The sequence below is a fragment of the Poecile atricapillus genome, chromosome 7 (genome assembly GCF_030490865.1).
Source record: "Poecile atricapillus isolate bPoeAtr1 chromosome 7, bPoeAtr1.hap1, whole genome shotgun sequence".
NCBI lineage: Eukaryota > Metazoa > Chordata > Aves > Passeriformes > Paridae > Poecile > Poecile atricapillus.
Genome location: NC_081255.1, coordinates 15868871 through 15888576, shown reverse-complemented (window position 1 = coordinate 15888576; position 19706 = coordinate 15868871). Strand labels below are relative to the sequence as shown.

General features: G+C 35.6%; 1 protein-coding gene across 1 annotated transcript in view; it reads right to left on the bottom strand.

Annotated features, from left to right (window-relative positions):
* Positions 1–19706, bottom strand: part of DPYD (dihydropyrimidine dehydrogenase) — a 345166-nt gene that overhangs the window by 295731 nt on the left and 29729 nt on the right. The window contains exon 3 of the mRNA XM_058842999.1: positions 444–526. Coding sequence (XP_058698982.1) covers positions 444–526 — 83 coding nt within the window. The remainder of the gene's footprint in view (positions 1–443; positions 527–19706) is intronic.

Here is a 19706-nt window from a genome sequence, read left to right as displayed (position 1 = left end):
CACATTCCATTATCAAAACCAAAATAATGTAATTTTGGTGATAAAATCAGAGTACACAGGAACTACATACATAAAAACCAAATTCAATTTAAAGCAAATACAGGTTTGTTCAAACACCATTGTACAATTGCTTTAACACTTACAGAATTTAGATGAACAATATTTTCATTCACTCACAGTTTAGTATAAATATAAAGCAAGGCACCCCTTAAGCATTTTAAATAACAAATTAAACATTTACATTTTTTACTGTGCAGTCAGGCTTAACATTTATGCAGCTTCAAAACCAAAGTACAGCCTCAAGGGAAGCCTCTCCACTGACAAATTAATACCTTAGAGAATAGAGCTGAATGGTGGCAATGAACTCATTTGTTCCCCCAATAATGAAGAATGACTCTTTCTTTACCACATCTGTGACTGTTGCTATGGTGACCCAGACTTACCTCATTGCTTCTCGAAGTGCTCCTCGCTCACTAAGAGTCGTGTGCTTGATGTCATCAAAATTATTTTCCAGTTTCTCACAGTTCTGCAACAAATGGACATATCCATGTAAGGCTCTTAAACAGTTCATTGTACATGTATTAACAGTATTCAGCATTGCGCAAACAAAACTGATTTATGTTACCTCAAATTATGCATTCTGTTTTAATTACACAGGAATCATTAAAAAGACATTGAGAACTCAGAATTAAAGTAAACATGAATCTTATTATATGGTTGTCATGGAAATCATCTTATACATTTGCCATAATGAAATTTATAGAATTTTTACTTGTTCTTCCTTAAATTATTTTTTTCATTTATCTCTATGTGAGGCTACAATGCTACTATAACACACAGATAGGAGAAGAGAAACTTCAAGTAGCATTTTAGAATTATAATAAAAGTTATAAATTTCGTCCCAATAAAACAGGCAGGTTGTTGGAACAAACCAGTCATATTTAATTCCTATTTTATTTAATTTTTAAAACACAATAGAAATTGAAAAGATTATTTACATAGACCTCAACCACAATGTTTCTTCCAGATTAGAAATCACCAATATTTATAAACGTAATATGAGACCAACAATTTTATCACAATAAATTAAGTAAAACTTTGATATATTCTGTAAATTATTACTAAATGTGTGACTGATTCCATTACTTCAGATCACTGATCCTTTCCTTCTGCCACCACAAAGACAGTAAAATTGATTCAGAAGATGCTGGGAAGTGCAGTAATTTGTGTCTGTGCTAAGTGAGTCTGAAATACCAGTGAACAACAATTCTCTAATCATCTGCATCTTCCGCAGTATTTTTATATTCTCTTGAGAATATAAATACAGGAGGCTCTTAGTACCCCTGTTCTCCACAACAACTTTCTCCAATACCAGAAGTTACCTCTGGGAGGCATAATTTTGCCATATGGGTTCAAAAGAAACAAGTTGTAAGCAGAACAGTTCCTATTACAACCTCGAAGGCAGGATTGCCAGGCTCTATATGTAACCATAATTGTAAAGAAATTATCGGCACTATTATTTGGCCATATTTCTTTCATAGTGTTTAATAAGTGAATTAATTTTTTAAACCACAACTTGAAACTAGTTATAATATATACAATAAGAGTTACCTATTGGTTTTGATTTGCATTGATTCTTTGTTTTTGTAATTACATTCAATCTGAGGCTACAAAAGCATTACTGAAAAGGAAAATATTAAATTCTTGTAAATGACCTAGCAAGATATTTTAGCTTGTCCAATTAACATTAAAACCATCATTATTTTTAGATAAGATTATAGACCTTGTAATACAGTTTTCATGCTTTAACAATACATTTCTAAGCAGAAACATCAACAGACCTACACATATTTGGATCTTTTGACACCTTTTTTCTCTCTCCTCTGTAAAAACTACACAGTAAAAGTCTTGTCCCACTTAAGTTAAAGTGATTTCTTTGCTTGTTTGTTTACATAACAATCAGTTGTCCTTTGCATAGCAAAGTCATACTCAAAGAGTCAAAGGGATTACAAAAGAAGTATCTAAGCTGTACAATGAAATATTCCATTATTCAGAGCAGCATACACTGACGTTCAGCTCCAAGCACATACAGGCAGGCTAACCATTTAAAATATATCAAAGAAAGCCAAATCAACAATACTAATCAATGAAGGATTCTCTCTTCATCAATACTAAGATGCAAGTACCTGTGGAAGAAAAACTAAACCTCCCTTCCACCAGGAAAATAGAAGCCAGAGGAAATATAATTTGGAATATTGCTTCAAGTGCCAATGTTTTAACAATCCTGTGTCACCATGACAGGTTCAGAAAATCCGGGCATCACACAATTCATTCTTGACCTTGTGATATAAAGCACATAAAAATGACAGACAATCCAGAGCACACAAATATTTATCAAACACAACTAACTCATCTCAAGATTGCACAAGTTAAAATAACTGGTCCTGTCCATGTAAAAAAATGCTGAAGTAAGTTCAGTTGCTATTTGTCTATATAGATCATACTGTGTTAATTGGCTGAAGGACAACAAAGCTGGCCCATATCTAAAGAAAATGCTGTTAATTATTTAGCCTTACAAACAAAATACTCCATCTCAACTACACATCCAATATAAGAATGTACGGATAACCCAGGGAAAAAAAACCAAACAAAAAAAACCCCTTAAAGAATAGATGCTATACCAATTCAATTGGCAAGAGGATGAACTTACTTCTACCATTTCTGAGAACTGTTTCTGGACAGTATCTTTCTCAGCTACTTTCAGCCAAATAGCTCTCATGCAAGGTACAATAGGTGGAGAGTAAACCATAGAGTCATTAGAAGAAAATGAGCTAAAAACTGAGCCAGAAGCAAACTCATGAAGGAGAACAACCTCATAGGACCATGTCATCAGTTACTGTATTTGTTCTGAACAGAAGAGTAAGCAAATGCTGATCATACCCACTGCTTTTCCACTCATTCGAGCATGCTTGATCCTCTCAGAGGAAGGAGAAAAGGGTGTCTGAAATAGCAAATATAGGCGTAGCTACAAGTGCGTAGATGGCACTTCGTGTGTCTGAGTGTCAGCTCACATGCAATACTTGTAGATCATCTGAAAGGACACCAGTTTCTGAGAAAGGCTACCAGCACCAATGAAATTGTAAGCATGAGAATACCCTGAAGAATGTGACTGGGAAATAAAGAAACCTCATTAGACCATGACTACAGTGAGTTTTACATTCTGAAGTACTAAATCAGTAGCAAAAAGTGATCTCATTCTATTATCCATGCTACCAAATAATTCATATGTATAACCATATTACATAAGACAGTGTATTTTGGCCCATAATACATAAGAGATTTAAGCCTAATGAGCAATTCAAGTCCAAGGTGTTTCTTTTTGAGCAGCAGCTAAAGTAAAAAATCGAAATGTAAGCAATGAAAACATTGCTTTTGGTGGCTCATTGCCAAGTGATTTTTTGTGGGTATAGATAGTCTAGAAGCTTTAATTCTATGATTCAATCATTCAGAAGTCTGTATGTTATCATTGTTGGCAGATCTGTAGCTATGCTACAGATTATTAATTAAAAATTAAATATTCCCCTTGAGAAGTTTGGGAGGAAAAATAAGTACAGAGTTGCAATTAGGGACATGGTCATTGTAAGTCAAAATACCATTACATGGAAAAAAGCCACATAAGTCTAAATACTGCTTCTTACAGGATTCTAAGATAAATACTTGGAATTCTTTTAGTGTACCAAAAAGCCAGAGTGGTAAGCAAGTATTTATATTTTATCTATAAATAAATGTCTTGTTTATCATATGAGATCTTAAGCTTCATGACAACTAGTTAGAAATGGAGATGTAGACTGGATATTCACAACTATCTGTGACATCACGCGCAGTTTACTGGTAAAATGTAAAACCAGAAATGAGAAAGATGAATAATGAGCATATGAAGATGAGCAAGAAGGAAGATTAATGAACAATTTGAAAATCTTTTCCTCTCATAACCACAAAAATATGATTTTTTTCCTGCTACAATTTATTTTTGTTAATAAAATAAACTGCAAGCCTTGGGAGCAAAGACTATGTGCTCACAATTCTGTATTTTCAGAAGTCAAGAAATTCAGAAGACAAGTCCAGAGTACTCTGACACTGATTGAAGTAATGTCCTGGTTTAGGGAAAATTGGGGAGGAAACTTCCAAAGGGTTCCCTCTAGAAAGCAGATTCAAGCAGCCCCTCCACCAACTGGTTCAGGAAAAGATTTCCTTGGAGAAAAGTGGAAAAAACTGTTTATTTAACAAGCAAAGTATCTACAGGCATAAAAAATGAATAATAGTAATCAATAAAACCTCTCGCTGTTCTGAAGAGATGGCAAATCCAGCAAGTCCTTGTTGTGGGGTGTAGCTCGGCTCGCTCAGTCTCTTATCAGTCCCTCCAGAGATGGAAAGTGCCCAGGCCCAGGCCCTGGTGGGCCACAGGAGTGAGCTCCTGGGGCTTGGCTGGGGTTTCAGTCCACAGCAGGTTTGAACAGATTCAAGGAAAAAGAAAAAACACAGTCTGGGGAGCTTCTCTGCCTCAGCTAGCTAAAAACTAAGTAAAAGCAAAGGAGAACTCTGTCCCGCTGTCTGTCCATGCTGCAGACACAGTCTGTGAGAGAGAATGCAGAGGAGCAAGTGCCATTTCTGAGCACAAACTGTGCCTTCTTCTTCCCCCTTCAATCTCAGAGCCAGCCTTAAAGGTGCAGAACTTGACATCCAGCTTAAACAGAACAGTTAACTGGGGATACAAGCATCATAAAGTCACCCCAGGACAAGTAACCATCTATCTCAAGTAAGAATAGAAATAAAGAAACTCTCTAGTGTTAAATAAAAACCTAGGATATTCTGGGAAAAGTGAGGTTACACTTTTTTAAACCCATCTCTCAACATTCATCAGCTTAGCTTTCTTGCATATGTTTTTGTCTTGGATGAAAAAGCCCTCTTTGTTGACTTACTGGAAAAGCAATTGTTCATTTGGCCCCTTGAGTCAAATGAAGAACTTGGCAGAAGTAGCTCAGAAACCAACAGCAGTCTATTGCCTGGTGTCACCACTGAGAATCTCCCTAAATCACAAAAGCACTGCTGTCTCTGCTCTGCCACGACAGGAGTAAGAGTCATTCTTGAGAAGACTATAACTCAAACTTGCCCATTCTGTGATACAGTAGGGCTAAATATGAACCCACTCCCATTGAAATCAACCATAAATCTTCCAAGAATCAAAACAAGAGTGGGATCACGCTAAGCTGTATCTTGCTACTTTAAATCTACCCTGAAATACTTCACAGAAGACTTTCAAAATTACAGATAACATCTCTACACACATTTTGAGATAGTTAAGAAATAAAAACCTTTTGTACTGACAACAGTGTAAGAGCTATTCTAAGGCAGCCTGCACCACTGAAGTTGAGTAGATCTCTTATCCTTGTTGCTACACTGCCAAATTAAAAGCCCTACTTGAAATACCATCTCTATTCTGTGAAAGTGGTTTTTAAGGTTAGTATTATGATTACTGAATTCTTGGAATTCATTGCTTCTGCATGGTTTTAGAAAATTCTTAGAAAACTTTAGTAAATCTCACCTTTTTAATGTGAAACATTCTGTGTATTAAACATAAGGAATGTACAGCAATTGAAAGACAGAACAGCTCTCACCTATTCAGTTCAAATTTACTATTACTACTAATACAAAAACAAATCTTTTTTTTTCCCATTTTCTTCTTTATAATCCTTTAAAAAAGATTCCTAGAGTATGTTGTGTCAATTTCCAACTCTTTCTGCAGACAAATCTATTAATTTATTAAGTGTATTTGTACCTAGATTTCTGAGTCCTTAAAATGAGACAACCTGGTCCAAATTCTGAAGGATTTACTAGCTCACTCTGATATTTTAACTCATTATGTTTAAGGAGGTAGGTTCCAGCAACAGATTACCTAAACTGTTGGGGACCTATAAAATCTACTTTAAGTACCTACATCTGTGCCAAATTCAGCAGGAAGATTCTCAAATTTTAGTCCAAGAAGTCCTTAGAACTGCAAGTTACAAGGGTGACCACATCAGAGAGCTCTTTTGAAAATGTTGCCCATACTGTAGAAGTGATCTCCTTTAAAAAAGTTGTAACAGAAAAGCTGACTATTTTCAGGGAACTGTGTAAAAAAGTGTAGAAAGATGATTTTCATATTGATCTTCTTATTGATATATGTGAAGTGTTAACACAAATAATCAGTTATTCCAGAAATGTGAATTATTTCATCAGCAGAAAACTTCAGAAATAAAGAACTTGTGTTTTATAAACCTAAAGAAACACCATAATAGTAATCTAAACTGTAATATATTGCTGCAAGGATAATTATTAAGGGAAAACACAGCTGACATTTTCTGATTTATGCACACAATCAGAGATGGAGTCCAAGGACTGTGACATAATTATCTTCATGCTAACAATTTTTGTAAATCTCTTGACAGAATTTTAGCTAATTTTAAAATGCCTTCTGAAGATTAGCACTTAAAACTGTTGGGGAAAATAGCACAATTTATTAGCAAGGGTATAATTGTAAACCTTCCAAATACTCATTGTGAATATCATTTAGACAGTAACTCCTGCTTTAGCAGCTGGTATATAAGACTCCAGTTTATGGAATCTTGAAACAACAGAGAGGGTAGAATCTAATTAAACAGGATTACATGCCAAAGAAAAATATTAAAAACAGGCTAATAGTCAATTGTTATGAATTTGAAATATCACATCTTTTGATGTGAACTGTGCTTTATTTCAATGAAACCTAAATATTCTTAGCAGACTCCTCTCTTGATTTGGAACAGACTGTCTTTCTACACTGAAACAACACAAAAAGCTAAATGATTCCATTGATCTTCTCTCAATGACTTAAGCTCCCATCTGCTATAGGGTAAAATGACTTATATATATTGCATTTATTCTAATGTTATTCAAGAGCCAATAGCTGTATTCCATACAGGAAGCCTCCTGAAACTGTCTTCATTCAGAGCAAATAAATAAAACTAATGCCATTTGCCAAAGGGCCTCACCTTAAGAGCAATCTTAAAAACGAAACATGCTAAAGGACTGTTTGATCCTCTCTGTAACATATTACCATCCTTGCACTGTCTGCTTACTAAATTTCTTCCTCCTGTTTGTTGTGACTCATTCTCAAGGGGTTCTTTTTCCAAAAAGAGGGAAAGAGCAGCTTCAAACTGCCAACTGACCAGTTGTTCACAACAGTAAAACACATCCTTTAAAAAAAAACCTTAAAATACATACATATCCCCAATATCTGCAGAAAGTATATTGAGCCCTCAGGTATTTACATAACATTTGACTGCATGCCATTCATAATACATGAACATTTGTTATAACATTTTTTATTATGTGATACAGCCAGACAAGATATTAGAAAAATATAGATATTAGTACATCCAAAAGAGTAGAATTCCAACAGAAAACCAGCCTAAGTGTTCATAATCAAATAAAAATCAATAGAAGAATCATTAAATAGAATTGTGGGAGGCTTTAATCAATGCCTTATTAGCATAACCATGTTAATTTTCTCAGGGGTTTTTTAGCAGTATATTAATTTAAGGCACTAAAAATAGCACACATGCAAACTCAAGAACAAGTATCACATTTTCTCCACAAGCAGGAATGTATTGCTAATCTAGGATTGATACCAGGAAATGCCGATGTATGTGCTGTTTTCTGATACTGCAAGTGTGGAGTTTTGTTAATAATTATTAAAGAACTACTACAGTTAAAGCAACTGGAAATTTTGAAATGAAAGCAGACAATTTTGGATTTTTTTAACTTTTCCTAGTTTAAAATATGGCACATTTAATTCTTAAAGACGGGTAATAATACAGAAGTTAATTACTTGTTAAACATAGTTAACACTTTAGTTTGCAATTTTACTGGGCCTGTGAAAGATGTTCAGTTCAGAGATGTCATTCTGCTGACTTCCTTTTCATGCTGTTTCACGCACAAATTTCAAGCAGCAAATTTATCACAGCCTTCATGTTCACATAAGGGTATGGTATCTTGCTTGAATTCAACCTGCTGTTGTCAGAGCAGATGCAGACACCACGTGTTTTGGCAAGGGATAACACATCAGATAGTAGTGATACAGGGAGGGTGAGAAAAAACATTCTGAAAGGACCAAGCATGCGACACAAAGAATAGTAGACCAAGGAACTCAGAAGAATAAAGAGCTACAAAAGATACGCAAGAAACGAGAGGCACAGCTGGAAATAACAGCAGAGCAGAGAACACAGGTGATGCCACTAACTAGACATGACAATTATAATGCTCCTTTCTCTTGTGACTCGGCTTTAAAAGACAGAAAACTTTCAGGGGCAGAGAGGAAAAATAAAAAAGAAAACCTTTGCATCTCACATTTTTCTCTCTCTCTGTAAAACAAATGTTAAACTTAATCAGCAGATGAACAAGAAGACTTGGAAACAATCTACTGTTCCCTCTGCATCTGAAGGGACACTTGCAATACTGCTTCCCTTTATAGGACACACCATGATATCAAAAGCTTCATCTAAATACTGTCTCTTTTTTAATGTGGTTGTAGTCCTGCCTTTTTCCTCTTGGAGAGCCTGGTGTTCTCAACATAAATTTACAATCCAATTCTTTAAGAGCATGACGTTTAAATAAAGAGACATGGGCTCTTCACAGAATTTCTAAATATACTATTTCTACTTGATAGTGAAAATATAACTAATGACTAAGAAAAAAAATATCACAAATGCTATACTCCTTTCCCCCCCTATTACTTTCACATACCTCAACCCTGCTTGCTTTTCCCTTGGGATTCTTTACTCTGCTTAGGCAAATATTCCATTGACTCATTGAGATTAAATAAAATGAGAGTATGCAGGTAAAGACCAGACTCATATTGAGAATTAACATTTACAGAGCTCATAACCTGGGAGACAAGGAAGAATCTTTAAAATGTAGGTAGAACTGTACTCCTAAGGAACAGATTATGTTCGTGACCTTCAACAAAGAGCATAAGGAAAAACATACCCAAAAGCCCTTGCTCTTTCAGAACACAAATGATCAAGAATTTAAGGAATTAACCCCACATATTTGAGAGTACTAACTTAGAGTTAGTGACTAACTCTTATTTTTCATGCATAGCTGAAGAATTATCAAATATGATTTTTTTTTTAATTTAAGTTACAATTGAATGCTTAAACACCATCCTGAAACAGTATGTTTGCCTTATATAGAGGAATAAAAGCAAATTATATGTAACAGGCCTGCTCCCTTAGCCCAAGATGCTACCTCTCATCTCTTACATGGTACGTTTTATTGTCCAACAGCAGTATTTTTTCAGACAGGCCACAACAAAACATTTCTTTTCATTGTATTGTTGCTTCAGTATTTAAAAAAAAAGTAAATAAAAAATTTCCCAACCAGTTCTGCAGAAGCTAATTGGCTCCAGCTATTTCCCATGGTTTTGCATAACATTCTTCCCAAAAAAACCTGGGTTTGGGAGGGCTAGAGTTAATTTTCTTCATAGGAGCTGCTGCGGGGCTGTGTTTTGGATTTGTGCTGAAAAAAGTGTTGATAACACAGGGATGTTTTAGCTATTGCTGAGCAGCACTCACACAGCATCAGGACCCCAAGTGAGGAGGCTGAGGATGCACAAGGATTTGGAAGGGGACACAGCCAGGACAGCTGACCCCAACTGACCCAAGGGATATCCCAGACCATATGGAGTCATGCTCAGCACATGAAGCTGGGGGAAGAAAAGGAGGGAGGTTCAGAATGATCACTCTCTGCAGTATGGTTTAGTGGGCATGGCAGTACATAGTGCAAGGCTAGAGTAGATCATCTTGGAAATCTTTTCGAACTTCAATGATTCTGTAATAGTGTTTGTCTTCCCAAGTCTCCATTATGTGCAGTGGAGCCTGTCTTTCCTGGAGGTGGCTGAATACCTGCCTGCCATGGGAAGTACTGAATGAATTCCTTGCTTTGCTTGCATGTGCAGCTTTTGCTTTACCTACGAAGCTGTCTATGTCTCAATCCAAAAGTTTTCTCCCTTTTACCCTTCAAATGGTCTCCCCCATCCCACAGGGGCCAGGGGGGAGAAAGTGGCTGTGTGGTACTTAGTTGCCAGCTGGGGTTAAACCACAACGGCGAGTTCATACTGGGGTCCTTCTCTCCTAATCCTACAGCCCACGTCTCAGATTGTGTCTTTCTATTGCCAGTTATAGAAACACGTGCACCACCCCCTTCCGCATACCACTTACTAAATTGTGTGCTCCTGATCCTCTCCAACATCTAAAAAACTTACATAAAATAGTACTTAATTCCCTTGGAAAGTGACTGAAAAGATGCTAAATACAATACCAACAGCTGAGGAACTGTACCAAGGGACTAGACTCATATACAGGATTTGTGACTTCTGGGCTCCAAGCAACCCAATGCTTCTGTCTGGCAGGAGTGAGGAAAATCCCATCCTCTGTCTGCTTGGCTTCGGAGAAGAAAACAGCAACATGTGAAATACTTCAGTGCAGTGACTGAAAGAGTTCCACAAAAAATATTACTAAGATATCACCAGGTATTTGACCAGGTTAATTATCCATGTTATCTAAAATTAGCATCAGTATCACATTGCTACTTAAATAGCAATGAAAAGAAGCAAAACAGGAAACCAAGACTAAATTTCTTCAGAGGAATAATTGGAAATACTCAATTCACTTGAGAAGTGTCTATCCAAATCAACCAGTGTCTATCCAACCCTCGTATCAAGACTTGGTGCAGTTGTGTTACATGCTGGCATTGTGTTTCAGATTTTTCATCAGTACCCATAGCTCATGAAAGCCTGAATAATACAAATAGTAATAATTAAATATTTACTAAATAATAATAAAATCTGAAGTTCATTCACAAACTGTGGACACCATACGCAAACACCTAACAAATAATTACCTTACCTCTTATGTTTTTAACTATATAACTGAGAAGTAACTGTAGGTGACAGGAGACATGCCAAGAGAAGATATATAAATGAGCTGACAAATCACATCTCTCCAGAAAAAAAATAGGCTGTAATTTCTCTTCTATTTCCATTCTCTTTGAGATTCAGAAGATACGTGCTTGCTCTGAGATGCCCAGAAAAGCCAAGTATTTAAGCACATTTTATATTAATTGCCTTCTAAAATAGTTAAATGAGATATTCTGATAGAATTTCCTAATATTTTCTTTCTGTCTTTTTTCATCTAGAAAAAAAAAAAACTGGGCAAAGACTACTGTAATTACATGTATCCCTTACTGTGCTTAGCAATGATGGTATCTCAAACCTTATTGCAAAAGATACAGTAAGACAACAACCTCAGACTCTGTAACATACACCAAGTAAGAGAAAACAAATAGAAGTGCAAAATAAAAAAAGGAAAGCATGAACAAAAATGCAGAAAGACTCACAAAGCTGTTTAAGAGTCAACACAACTATCTATTTTTAAATATCATACATCCAGCCAAGTTAGTCAAAACAAAAGCTTACAGTCATTGCTAAGAAGGCGAAAAGTCTTGTCTTGGCGGGGAGAGTGTGGGAAAGGAGCAACAAAGTAGGACAGTACAAACACCTAAAATGTTTTTTTCCCTCTCAAAGACATATTCAGAAAGTCAGAGGTATGAGGCTATTACAATGGTTGCTGATCCTATGAAGCTATCACCATCTGTTGTGCCATCTATTTACAGACACACAGGCATAATAAAACATTAGGGAAAACTGCTCAAATCAGTGCAATCTTCTTTGAAGATACCATGCATGTTTAACAAGCTTTAGAATATTCCAAAAGAAATTTAAAAAAATAAGTGGTATTGATTTATTTTCTGTAAGAAATTATGTGAACAAAGACTTTCCCATCCACAGAAATGAACAGGGCTTATGTGTAGCTACATCTTTCAGCAAGGCATTCAAAAGAGCATTAAGAGAATGCTGCTGTAATGCTGCTTGTTTATTCACATGTAGCTTGAGAACAATATCTAGGATAAATATATTGCCTCAGGTCTCAGTTCCATTTACTGTGTTAGAGAGAAGAGCACTAACTACTCAATACCTCACTATGGCACTATGCACTCTTCTAGTTCTGTATCTCATTTACTGTCTTTTTTTTAAGGTTTTCACTTCTTCAGAAGCTTTCATGTCTCAATCTGAATAGTTTTCTTCTCCCAAAACCTTCTGGTCTGCCCTCAGACAGCTCAGGCTGCTGTTTTCCCCTTCTTGTCAGTCTCTTGAAAATTGCTATATTCAATCTGAGGTGAACAATATGAACATGCCCCAAAGCACTAGCCAAGCACTTTCCTAACAATTCCCAAGCAATCAGGACCATATGGAGTCAAGAAACACCAGAGGAGAACTGCAATGCAAGACTCCTCGATCTGAACGTGGCTTAGCACTCACTGGAGGAGTCTAATTCAGGTCCCACAAACTGCTCAAGACATTTGGACCAGGTACCACAGCTCCTGAGCTAATTAAATGAGTCTTTTCTAGGCTGGCTCTGACACAGAATTTTCCTCACATTGCTATGGTATTCAAGCCTGTAAATGTATCCAGCTATTCCAAGTGAAGGCCTTTTAGTTCCCTGAACACTGCACAGGACACACCTGCCCCTGCTTACCGTGTTTAACTTGGAGAGTGTGAACAACCCACTCCCCCATGAGCAACCAGTGCTTGACCCAGCTCCCTTAGTACAATCACCCACAGTTTTTCAATAAAATGCAATAACCTAGTTTTGAAAATGCTATTTCCAAACAGACAGATTGAATAATTTCTAAATAACACTGAAACTCTTACTTTAAATTTTTTTTCCTCTCTGGGAACATATTGGACTTATTAATCAGTCCCCAGCTCCTGAGTGTCACTGCTACTATTGCATACGTGCAAACAGAGTAATAGGAATGAACAGGATGATGCAAATCAAAAAGAAACAAAAATCATCATTCTTTTAACATCATTACCAAATTTCTCCCTTTTCTTCTTGAAGTCATTTTTATCTCTGATTTTTAATTCTTATTCCTATGCAGCAGTTTTCCTGTTTCCCTTGTGTATATACTGTTTGAGCTTTCAATTTTTAATTTTTCTTCAATAGTGCCCTATCTTTTCTATTTTATTTTTTTTTTCATAACTTGGGTTTTTTTCTCTCCTGCTCTTATTTCCTCATGCTTGTTTACTTTTTCTCCCCTAGCCCTTACTAATTATTTCATGTCTCTTGGTCGTTTAATTATGTGTCATTGCTTTTCCTTTCTTACATTTTTATATTGCATTCCTTTATTCCACTCCTGCAGCTCTCTCATTTCTCTGTGCTTGCTTAACTATTACCCAAATGGCTCCAAGCAGGACACACTCAAACTGAAGAATAAATAAATTAAAAGAAAAATACTATCTGTGGCCATGCGGTGTTGCCTAGCAACACCCTTTACCTCTCCACAGCTTTTCTAGAGCCCTGGTGGCAACAGAGCTTTTCAGACTTGCTACTACAAATATATGCAAGATCCTTCTCACACTGTTTGGCCATTCACTGACAAATAAATGCAGAGGAAAACATAAATAAGAAAAACTCCAGAGAAAGCACCAGCAACAGCCCAAGCAATGGCCACCTACTCTGATGCAAGCTGCCCTCTTGTCTCTAATGTACTCTGTAAAACACATGCAACTTTTATGCCATTGTTGTTCATTAATACAACTACTGTTACAGTCTTTGAGAAACAGAATGTAAATAAGATTTCTTATGCAATTAAAATGTGTTAAATTCAACCAACTTTTAAATAGTTACTGTGAATGCATTACTGGCTGAGATTCACTGGCATCTTCTGAAAGCTTTACACTAAAAAAAGAAAGGCTGCAGATTGTATAGGGTAGGAAAAATAGTCCAAGCACGGTCAAAAATGGAGTGGAATTATAAGGAAAGTGAAGTTTGCCCCCAAAAATTATAGATTCAATATTAAAAGACTGTCAATGTTTATTATTTCTAATTACTTCAGACGTGACAGAAGTGAAAGCAAAGTGAATTCTCCCCCAACACTTCTCTTTGAAATGCAAGTCTATGGACTCCGTCTTCAAAAGTTAGAACCAAATGCTCATTAAGTCCACACTCCTCAAAGTATTGATGATTCAGCAGAAGCTAGACTGAGTTTCAAAGATACTAAGCTCGTTTCACCAACAGTCTTTTTTTTTGTTCACAGCAGTGAAAGACTCCTTTCAATGAGCAACCACCTCTGAGAAAGTAAGTGGGTGAAATGATACTTATTCAAGGGACTAAAACTTCAAGGCTATTTGGAGTTTTGGAAGAGGAATCAAAAACTAGAAATGCTAAAACAAAAGATAAATACCTAATGTAGCTAAGGACAAATATATGATGAAGCCTCACAAAATGATGAAAATGTTAACACTGTATTTCTGAAAAGCATCATAAATCAGCATTATTGATTGGAAATTTTATATATAGCTAAATCAGCCTCAAAGCAATTTGATGTCTGCATAGCACTTGCACCAGTAGCAAGCAAAAAGAAAGTAGATCAGAGAGCACATACCTTAAAAAGGTATTTAACTGCATTAATCTACATCTATCAGCTACAACTTGCTACTTAGTAAAGATCAGCTGAAAATGATCCACACAAATAAACAAAGGACAGAAACTAACATTCAGGTACACAATTAACGTCATTCCCAAAGTAATGTCAGTAAAAATAAAAGGCTGAAGTAAGATCCATAGAGCTGGCTAGAGAACACAGAAGAGCCCACAGATCGTACAGACCATAAAACAAACACAGACATTGCAGAGTCAGGCACTTAAATTTAAAATGCCTAAAAAGGGTTACAAAACTTTATTTGGCTCCTGCACATACATGAATCAAACCCAGTTTTAATTATACAGTCAGATGCTTCTTTACATAGAAGCGTTTCATGACTTAGAAAACGCAACAGAGAGGGCTCACCTAATCATTAGCCTTTCAACATTTGGGCTTAGTGTGCAGCCTTGTTCACTGGCCAGATCCTTATTTGAAGGCAGACCCATTTTTCCCCATGAACATTTCAGCAATACTCATCACTATGTATCTGATGAGATTTAAAAGCAATTTATTCTACATACTATTAATTTTCCCTTTTAACAGGTAGCAACTGGCACAGTCAAATACCTGAGCATGCTCAGTCAGACCCCCACAGTCCAAAACATTAAAGCATACAGGAGACCAGAAGTGACAACTTGGACAATGACAGTTAACCTCTTGCTTTCACATTCAGTTCACATTCAGATTTGCTTCCCCAGTTCATAGAACCATCACCCTCAGCTGATATTTCTAAATCCTCTTCTTGCTTAATTCCAGACATTAGGCTCCTAGTCATTCTCATCCTCAGCCTTTGGCTGTACAGCCTCCTAATTGCTCTATTAAATTTATTCTTATCTTTTTTATTCTAAACTTCAGTGTCACATGGTTCTTTATGATGTTCTAGTTCCTTCTGTATTGACACTGCCTGTCGACTTTCTTGTAACATGTGCCTAATATTTATGTCATGCTCATTAATGAAAACTAAATGTTATGAATCTGAAGACTTATCCTTCAAAAAGCTCTGCTAAAAGCCCAGCAGATCTTTTTTAAGCACTTCTCACTCTCATTTCCTCTCTAGCCAGTTCCTTATGCATGCTACTATTCTAATCTAAGCAGATGACACTTCATTATTAATTAGCAAAAATAAAAACCCAAACCCCTCGTTAGTGTGTCACTATTTATCCCTAAGAATAAAGCCCAAACTCCTCGATCTGAATGTGGCTTAGCACTCTGGAGGAGTCTGATTCGGGTCCCACAAACAGTATTGGACCTGTATTCTAGCTCCCATTTTTCTTAATGCATTCAATAAATCTCTGCTTCAAAATTTGTTTTCAAAGTATTTCATACTGCCAATATGAGACCAGCAGAGAGAGAGTTGCCCATCAATTCTCTATCTTTTAACACATACAAACTGCATTGGCTATTCTTTAATCAAGAACTTGCTCTACTACAGAGCTTGTAATTTCACATGTCAATTTTTCTGTGATACTTTTATGGATGTTGTTCTGTCCTTTTGACTTCAAACATAAAACACTCCAAGTTTTCCTTCTGGCCTGTCTGGGGTAATTTCCACTTCTGCACTTTTCTGCCCATTTAGCCACCTCTTGCTTTATTCCCATTTTACTGAAACTAGGACAACAATTCACAAAGACTTCAGACAATACCTAAGATGTTTAATCTTATCTTCAGACTGACTTTGCTTGTTCTTTTATTTCTTTTAGTTTAAATAGCTTAGGAATCTTCTACTATTTGTTTTAAATAGCTGAATAACCTTTTACTATTTGTTTTCATTTTGTTCACCCAGAGTGACTCAACTTGACTTTTGAAAGTTCTCATTTTTTCCTCTGTACTTCCTGCTTTGCCAATCAATTCAATTTTTTTCAACTACTTATGGGTAATCCTCATAGTCTTAAAATTCTTTTTTTTTACAGTTCGGTGTTAAACTATTCTTTACAAATTGAGATTCAAATTCCAAATAACTTTTGTATATTTCTGTTAATAATAATCTTCTCAAAATTAATGTCTTTGAACTGTTTAGCTCAGTTCAGAAGTCTAAACAGTTTTTTAAACTTCTGATTTTGTCTAGAAAACAAATTTGGCAATTCTTCTATAGAATTTATATTGAACTAACTTAAAAAAAAAAAAGATTGATGAAAATTATATTCTGTGTTTATTCTATGGCTTCATCAATTTGCTAAATTTAGGGATAAAGTCCATTCAGATTCATACCAGAACTGGTAAGAGTTGATACTGTTTTTAAATTCTATGTTAGTGTTTCTGATTAAATGACTGGTACAAACAAAGTTTGTCAGTTATCACATTAAAGAATGCTTGCATGCTACCATTATTAGGATCTGTGGTTTACAGGCTGCATTTAAAAAGTCAAAGTGTGTTACAATCAATGACTTACCTCTCTAATAGATTACAATCAATTCTAAGTACAGAAAGTGGTGAGGATAAAAGAATGAGGATGGTGAACTTCAATAAATATAATTTCTGGTGTGTCTCCTGAGCGTTATACTGATCAGTAAAGGAAAGCAGGAGAAAGGGCAAACACTACAGAAATTCACAAAGGCGAACTATTCCTAAGCAAAGCAAATAAAAAGAAAAAAAATAAACCACAAAACCACAAACAAATAAAACAAAACAAACAAGAAATAAACAAAACAAAAACTCACCCAAAAGAGTGTTCTTTCCACTTTATGATCTTTATGATCATACCATGCCTCCCCCCCAGTAGCCTGGAAATCAAAATCATAAAAGCAGGGAAACTATGACACATACCTAGAGTAGATAAGTTTCTAAGTATAAATGAACTGCATAAACAGTGTGGGAATAAAACCAGAAAGTTATGCAAATTAAAGTTAAAAAGGAAGAGGAAAAATTGTAAAACGATAGTAAGAAAACTGTTCTATATACATGAGAAGTGAGAAGAAAATGAAGAGAAGTACAGATTATGTACAACAAAGCAAATAAGTGATGCAGAATCAACAGCCCTCCCTGCTCTATTTATGAAGACAACATGGTATAGACATAACTACAACTGAAAAAAAAATATTTTTAGCAAAAACATGGGATTTCAGGCTTAAGCACAGAAAAAAAGAGGGTTGGTAACTTATTTTTTTTTAATCAAACTGATGCAGCTCATGTATCACTGAATCACTGAAGAACGAACTGAAGCAATGCATGGACTACTATGAATTCCACCCCCTAGAAGGCTTGTGATTCCAAAAGGTCAGAAGGGACAGACATAATGCTTCCCTTTACAGAAGGGAATTGGGGAGGAAACAAAACAAAACAGAAACAACAAAACCCAAACAAAAGAAAAATTAAACAAACAAACAAAAAAGTGAAAATAGAAATCATACTCCCAGGCAAAGAAAATGGAGTACATACATTAAAACTTATATTCTGATACAAAAAGTGCCAACATGGGCATGTAAAACCAATGTTAAATCAATCTTATTCTTGGTCTTTCAGAGGATGAATGAACCCAAGAATAACTGGCAGGGTAGAAGTGGCAAATCTAGAATAAACTTTTTCTTTTCCCCAAGCATTCCACAGCACATTTTCTTAAGCCAACTAAAAATGTAGACTAGATTAAAAAATACCCTGTGAGTGTGCAACAAATGAAAAAACAACCCCTAGGTTGTTCTCTATCACGAAAAATAACCCAAATCAAGATGATTCGTGATTCACCCAATACCTCAGTGACTTGGTTAATTAGAAAAAAATTAATGTACTAATGGTTTCTACTGTCATAATGTTTGGTGAAATAAGGGAAACATGGAAGGAAGAGTTATTAAACATTTCAAAAGGCAAGAAAAGAATTTCAAAATTGAACCAAACTAATGGGTCAGAATTTGGGCCATAAATACAAGATAGTAGAACACTCTTGCAGAAGGAAAAGCACATGTCTGATAAAGTTCAGTAGTGAGGCAAACAAATTATTTCATTCTAATTGGTGGTAACTAGGTTCCAGGTGAAAGACTGTCTAATGATGATGAAAAACTACACAAAGATGTAAGAAATTAAAATCTAAAGAAGATTAAAAAAAAAATACAGTTTCAGAAAACATGACTAGCAAAGAAGATCTGACAGAAAACAGAGAACTGGAAGCATATCTCACAGGAATCTTCTAATATAAAAGAGTCATAGAATGGTTTGAGTTGGAAGGGACCTCAAAGATAATCTAGTCCCAAAAAAGTCAACCTGGCCTTGAATACTTCCAAGGATGGGGCATCCACAGACAGACAGATATACAGAGATGCATATTAAAGATTTTACAACAGAATTTATACAATAAGTCAACAGTCATCAATTTTTCTTCAAGTAGTAGTAGAAGATGATAATTTGATCTTCAACAAAGAAAATACTGTATATTTTAGGAAAAACTTTGTTGCACTGATTAAATACTAACAAGAATGAGACGTCTCCTACATCATGTGCCATTAGAAATGGGTTGTACAAATACCTGTCAAGAAATGTATAGCTGGATTTCAATCCAGAAATTCTTTTAACTACCCCTCCCTAATCTTTATTTTTATGATTCTATGATTAGATTGATTTCTATTTACAGCCGTTGCCAAATTTCAACCTGCTGTGTAGAAACACTATAGCATATTCTTAGCACACAAGAAAGGAGTTTATTATCCTCCCCTTAAGTGATTTTGATCATATGGACTCAGTTTTACACTTGCTATTTCTTAGCATCTGTTGCATTATTAACATAAAAATCTTTACCGATCTTTTCTGACTGGAGCATATCCTTTTAAAGCACCTATATAGGAAGTCATTTGGATGCTTCTTAAGTTATTTACTTGATTCAGCAATGTTAATAACAATCCTCTCACATGCCACATGAATAACAATACTCCAGCTTATTTTTTTAAGGAAAGAAACAAAGATGTGAATTACAACTTGACAATTTTCAAATGGAACACAGGTGGCAGGATCCTTAGCTTTACAGAAGAAAACATCTTCCAGTTCAGTGCACAATTAAGCAACAGTACATTGAAGTCCTCTTCTCAGCAGTAGAGGAGAAAAGAAAGTTCTGCTGAGTGATTGCTCCAGATAATTGTTGATGAAGCAGGAATGACTGAGGA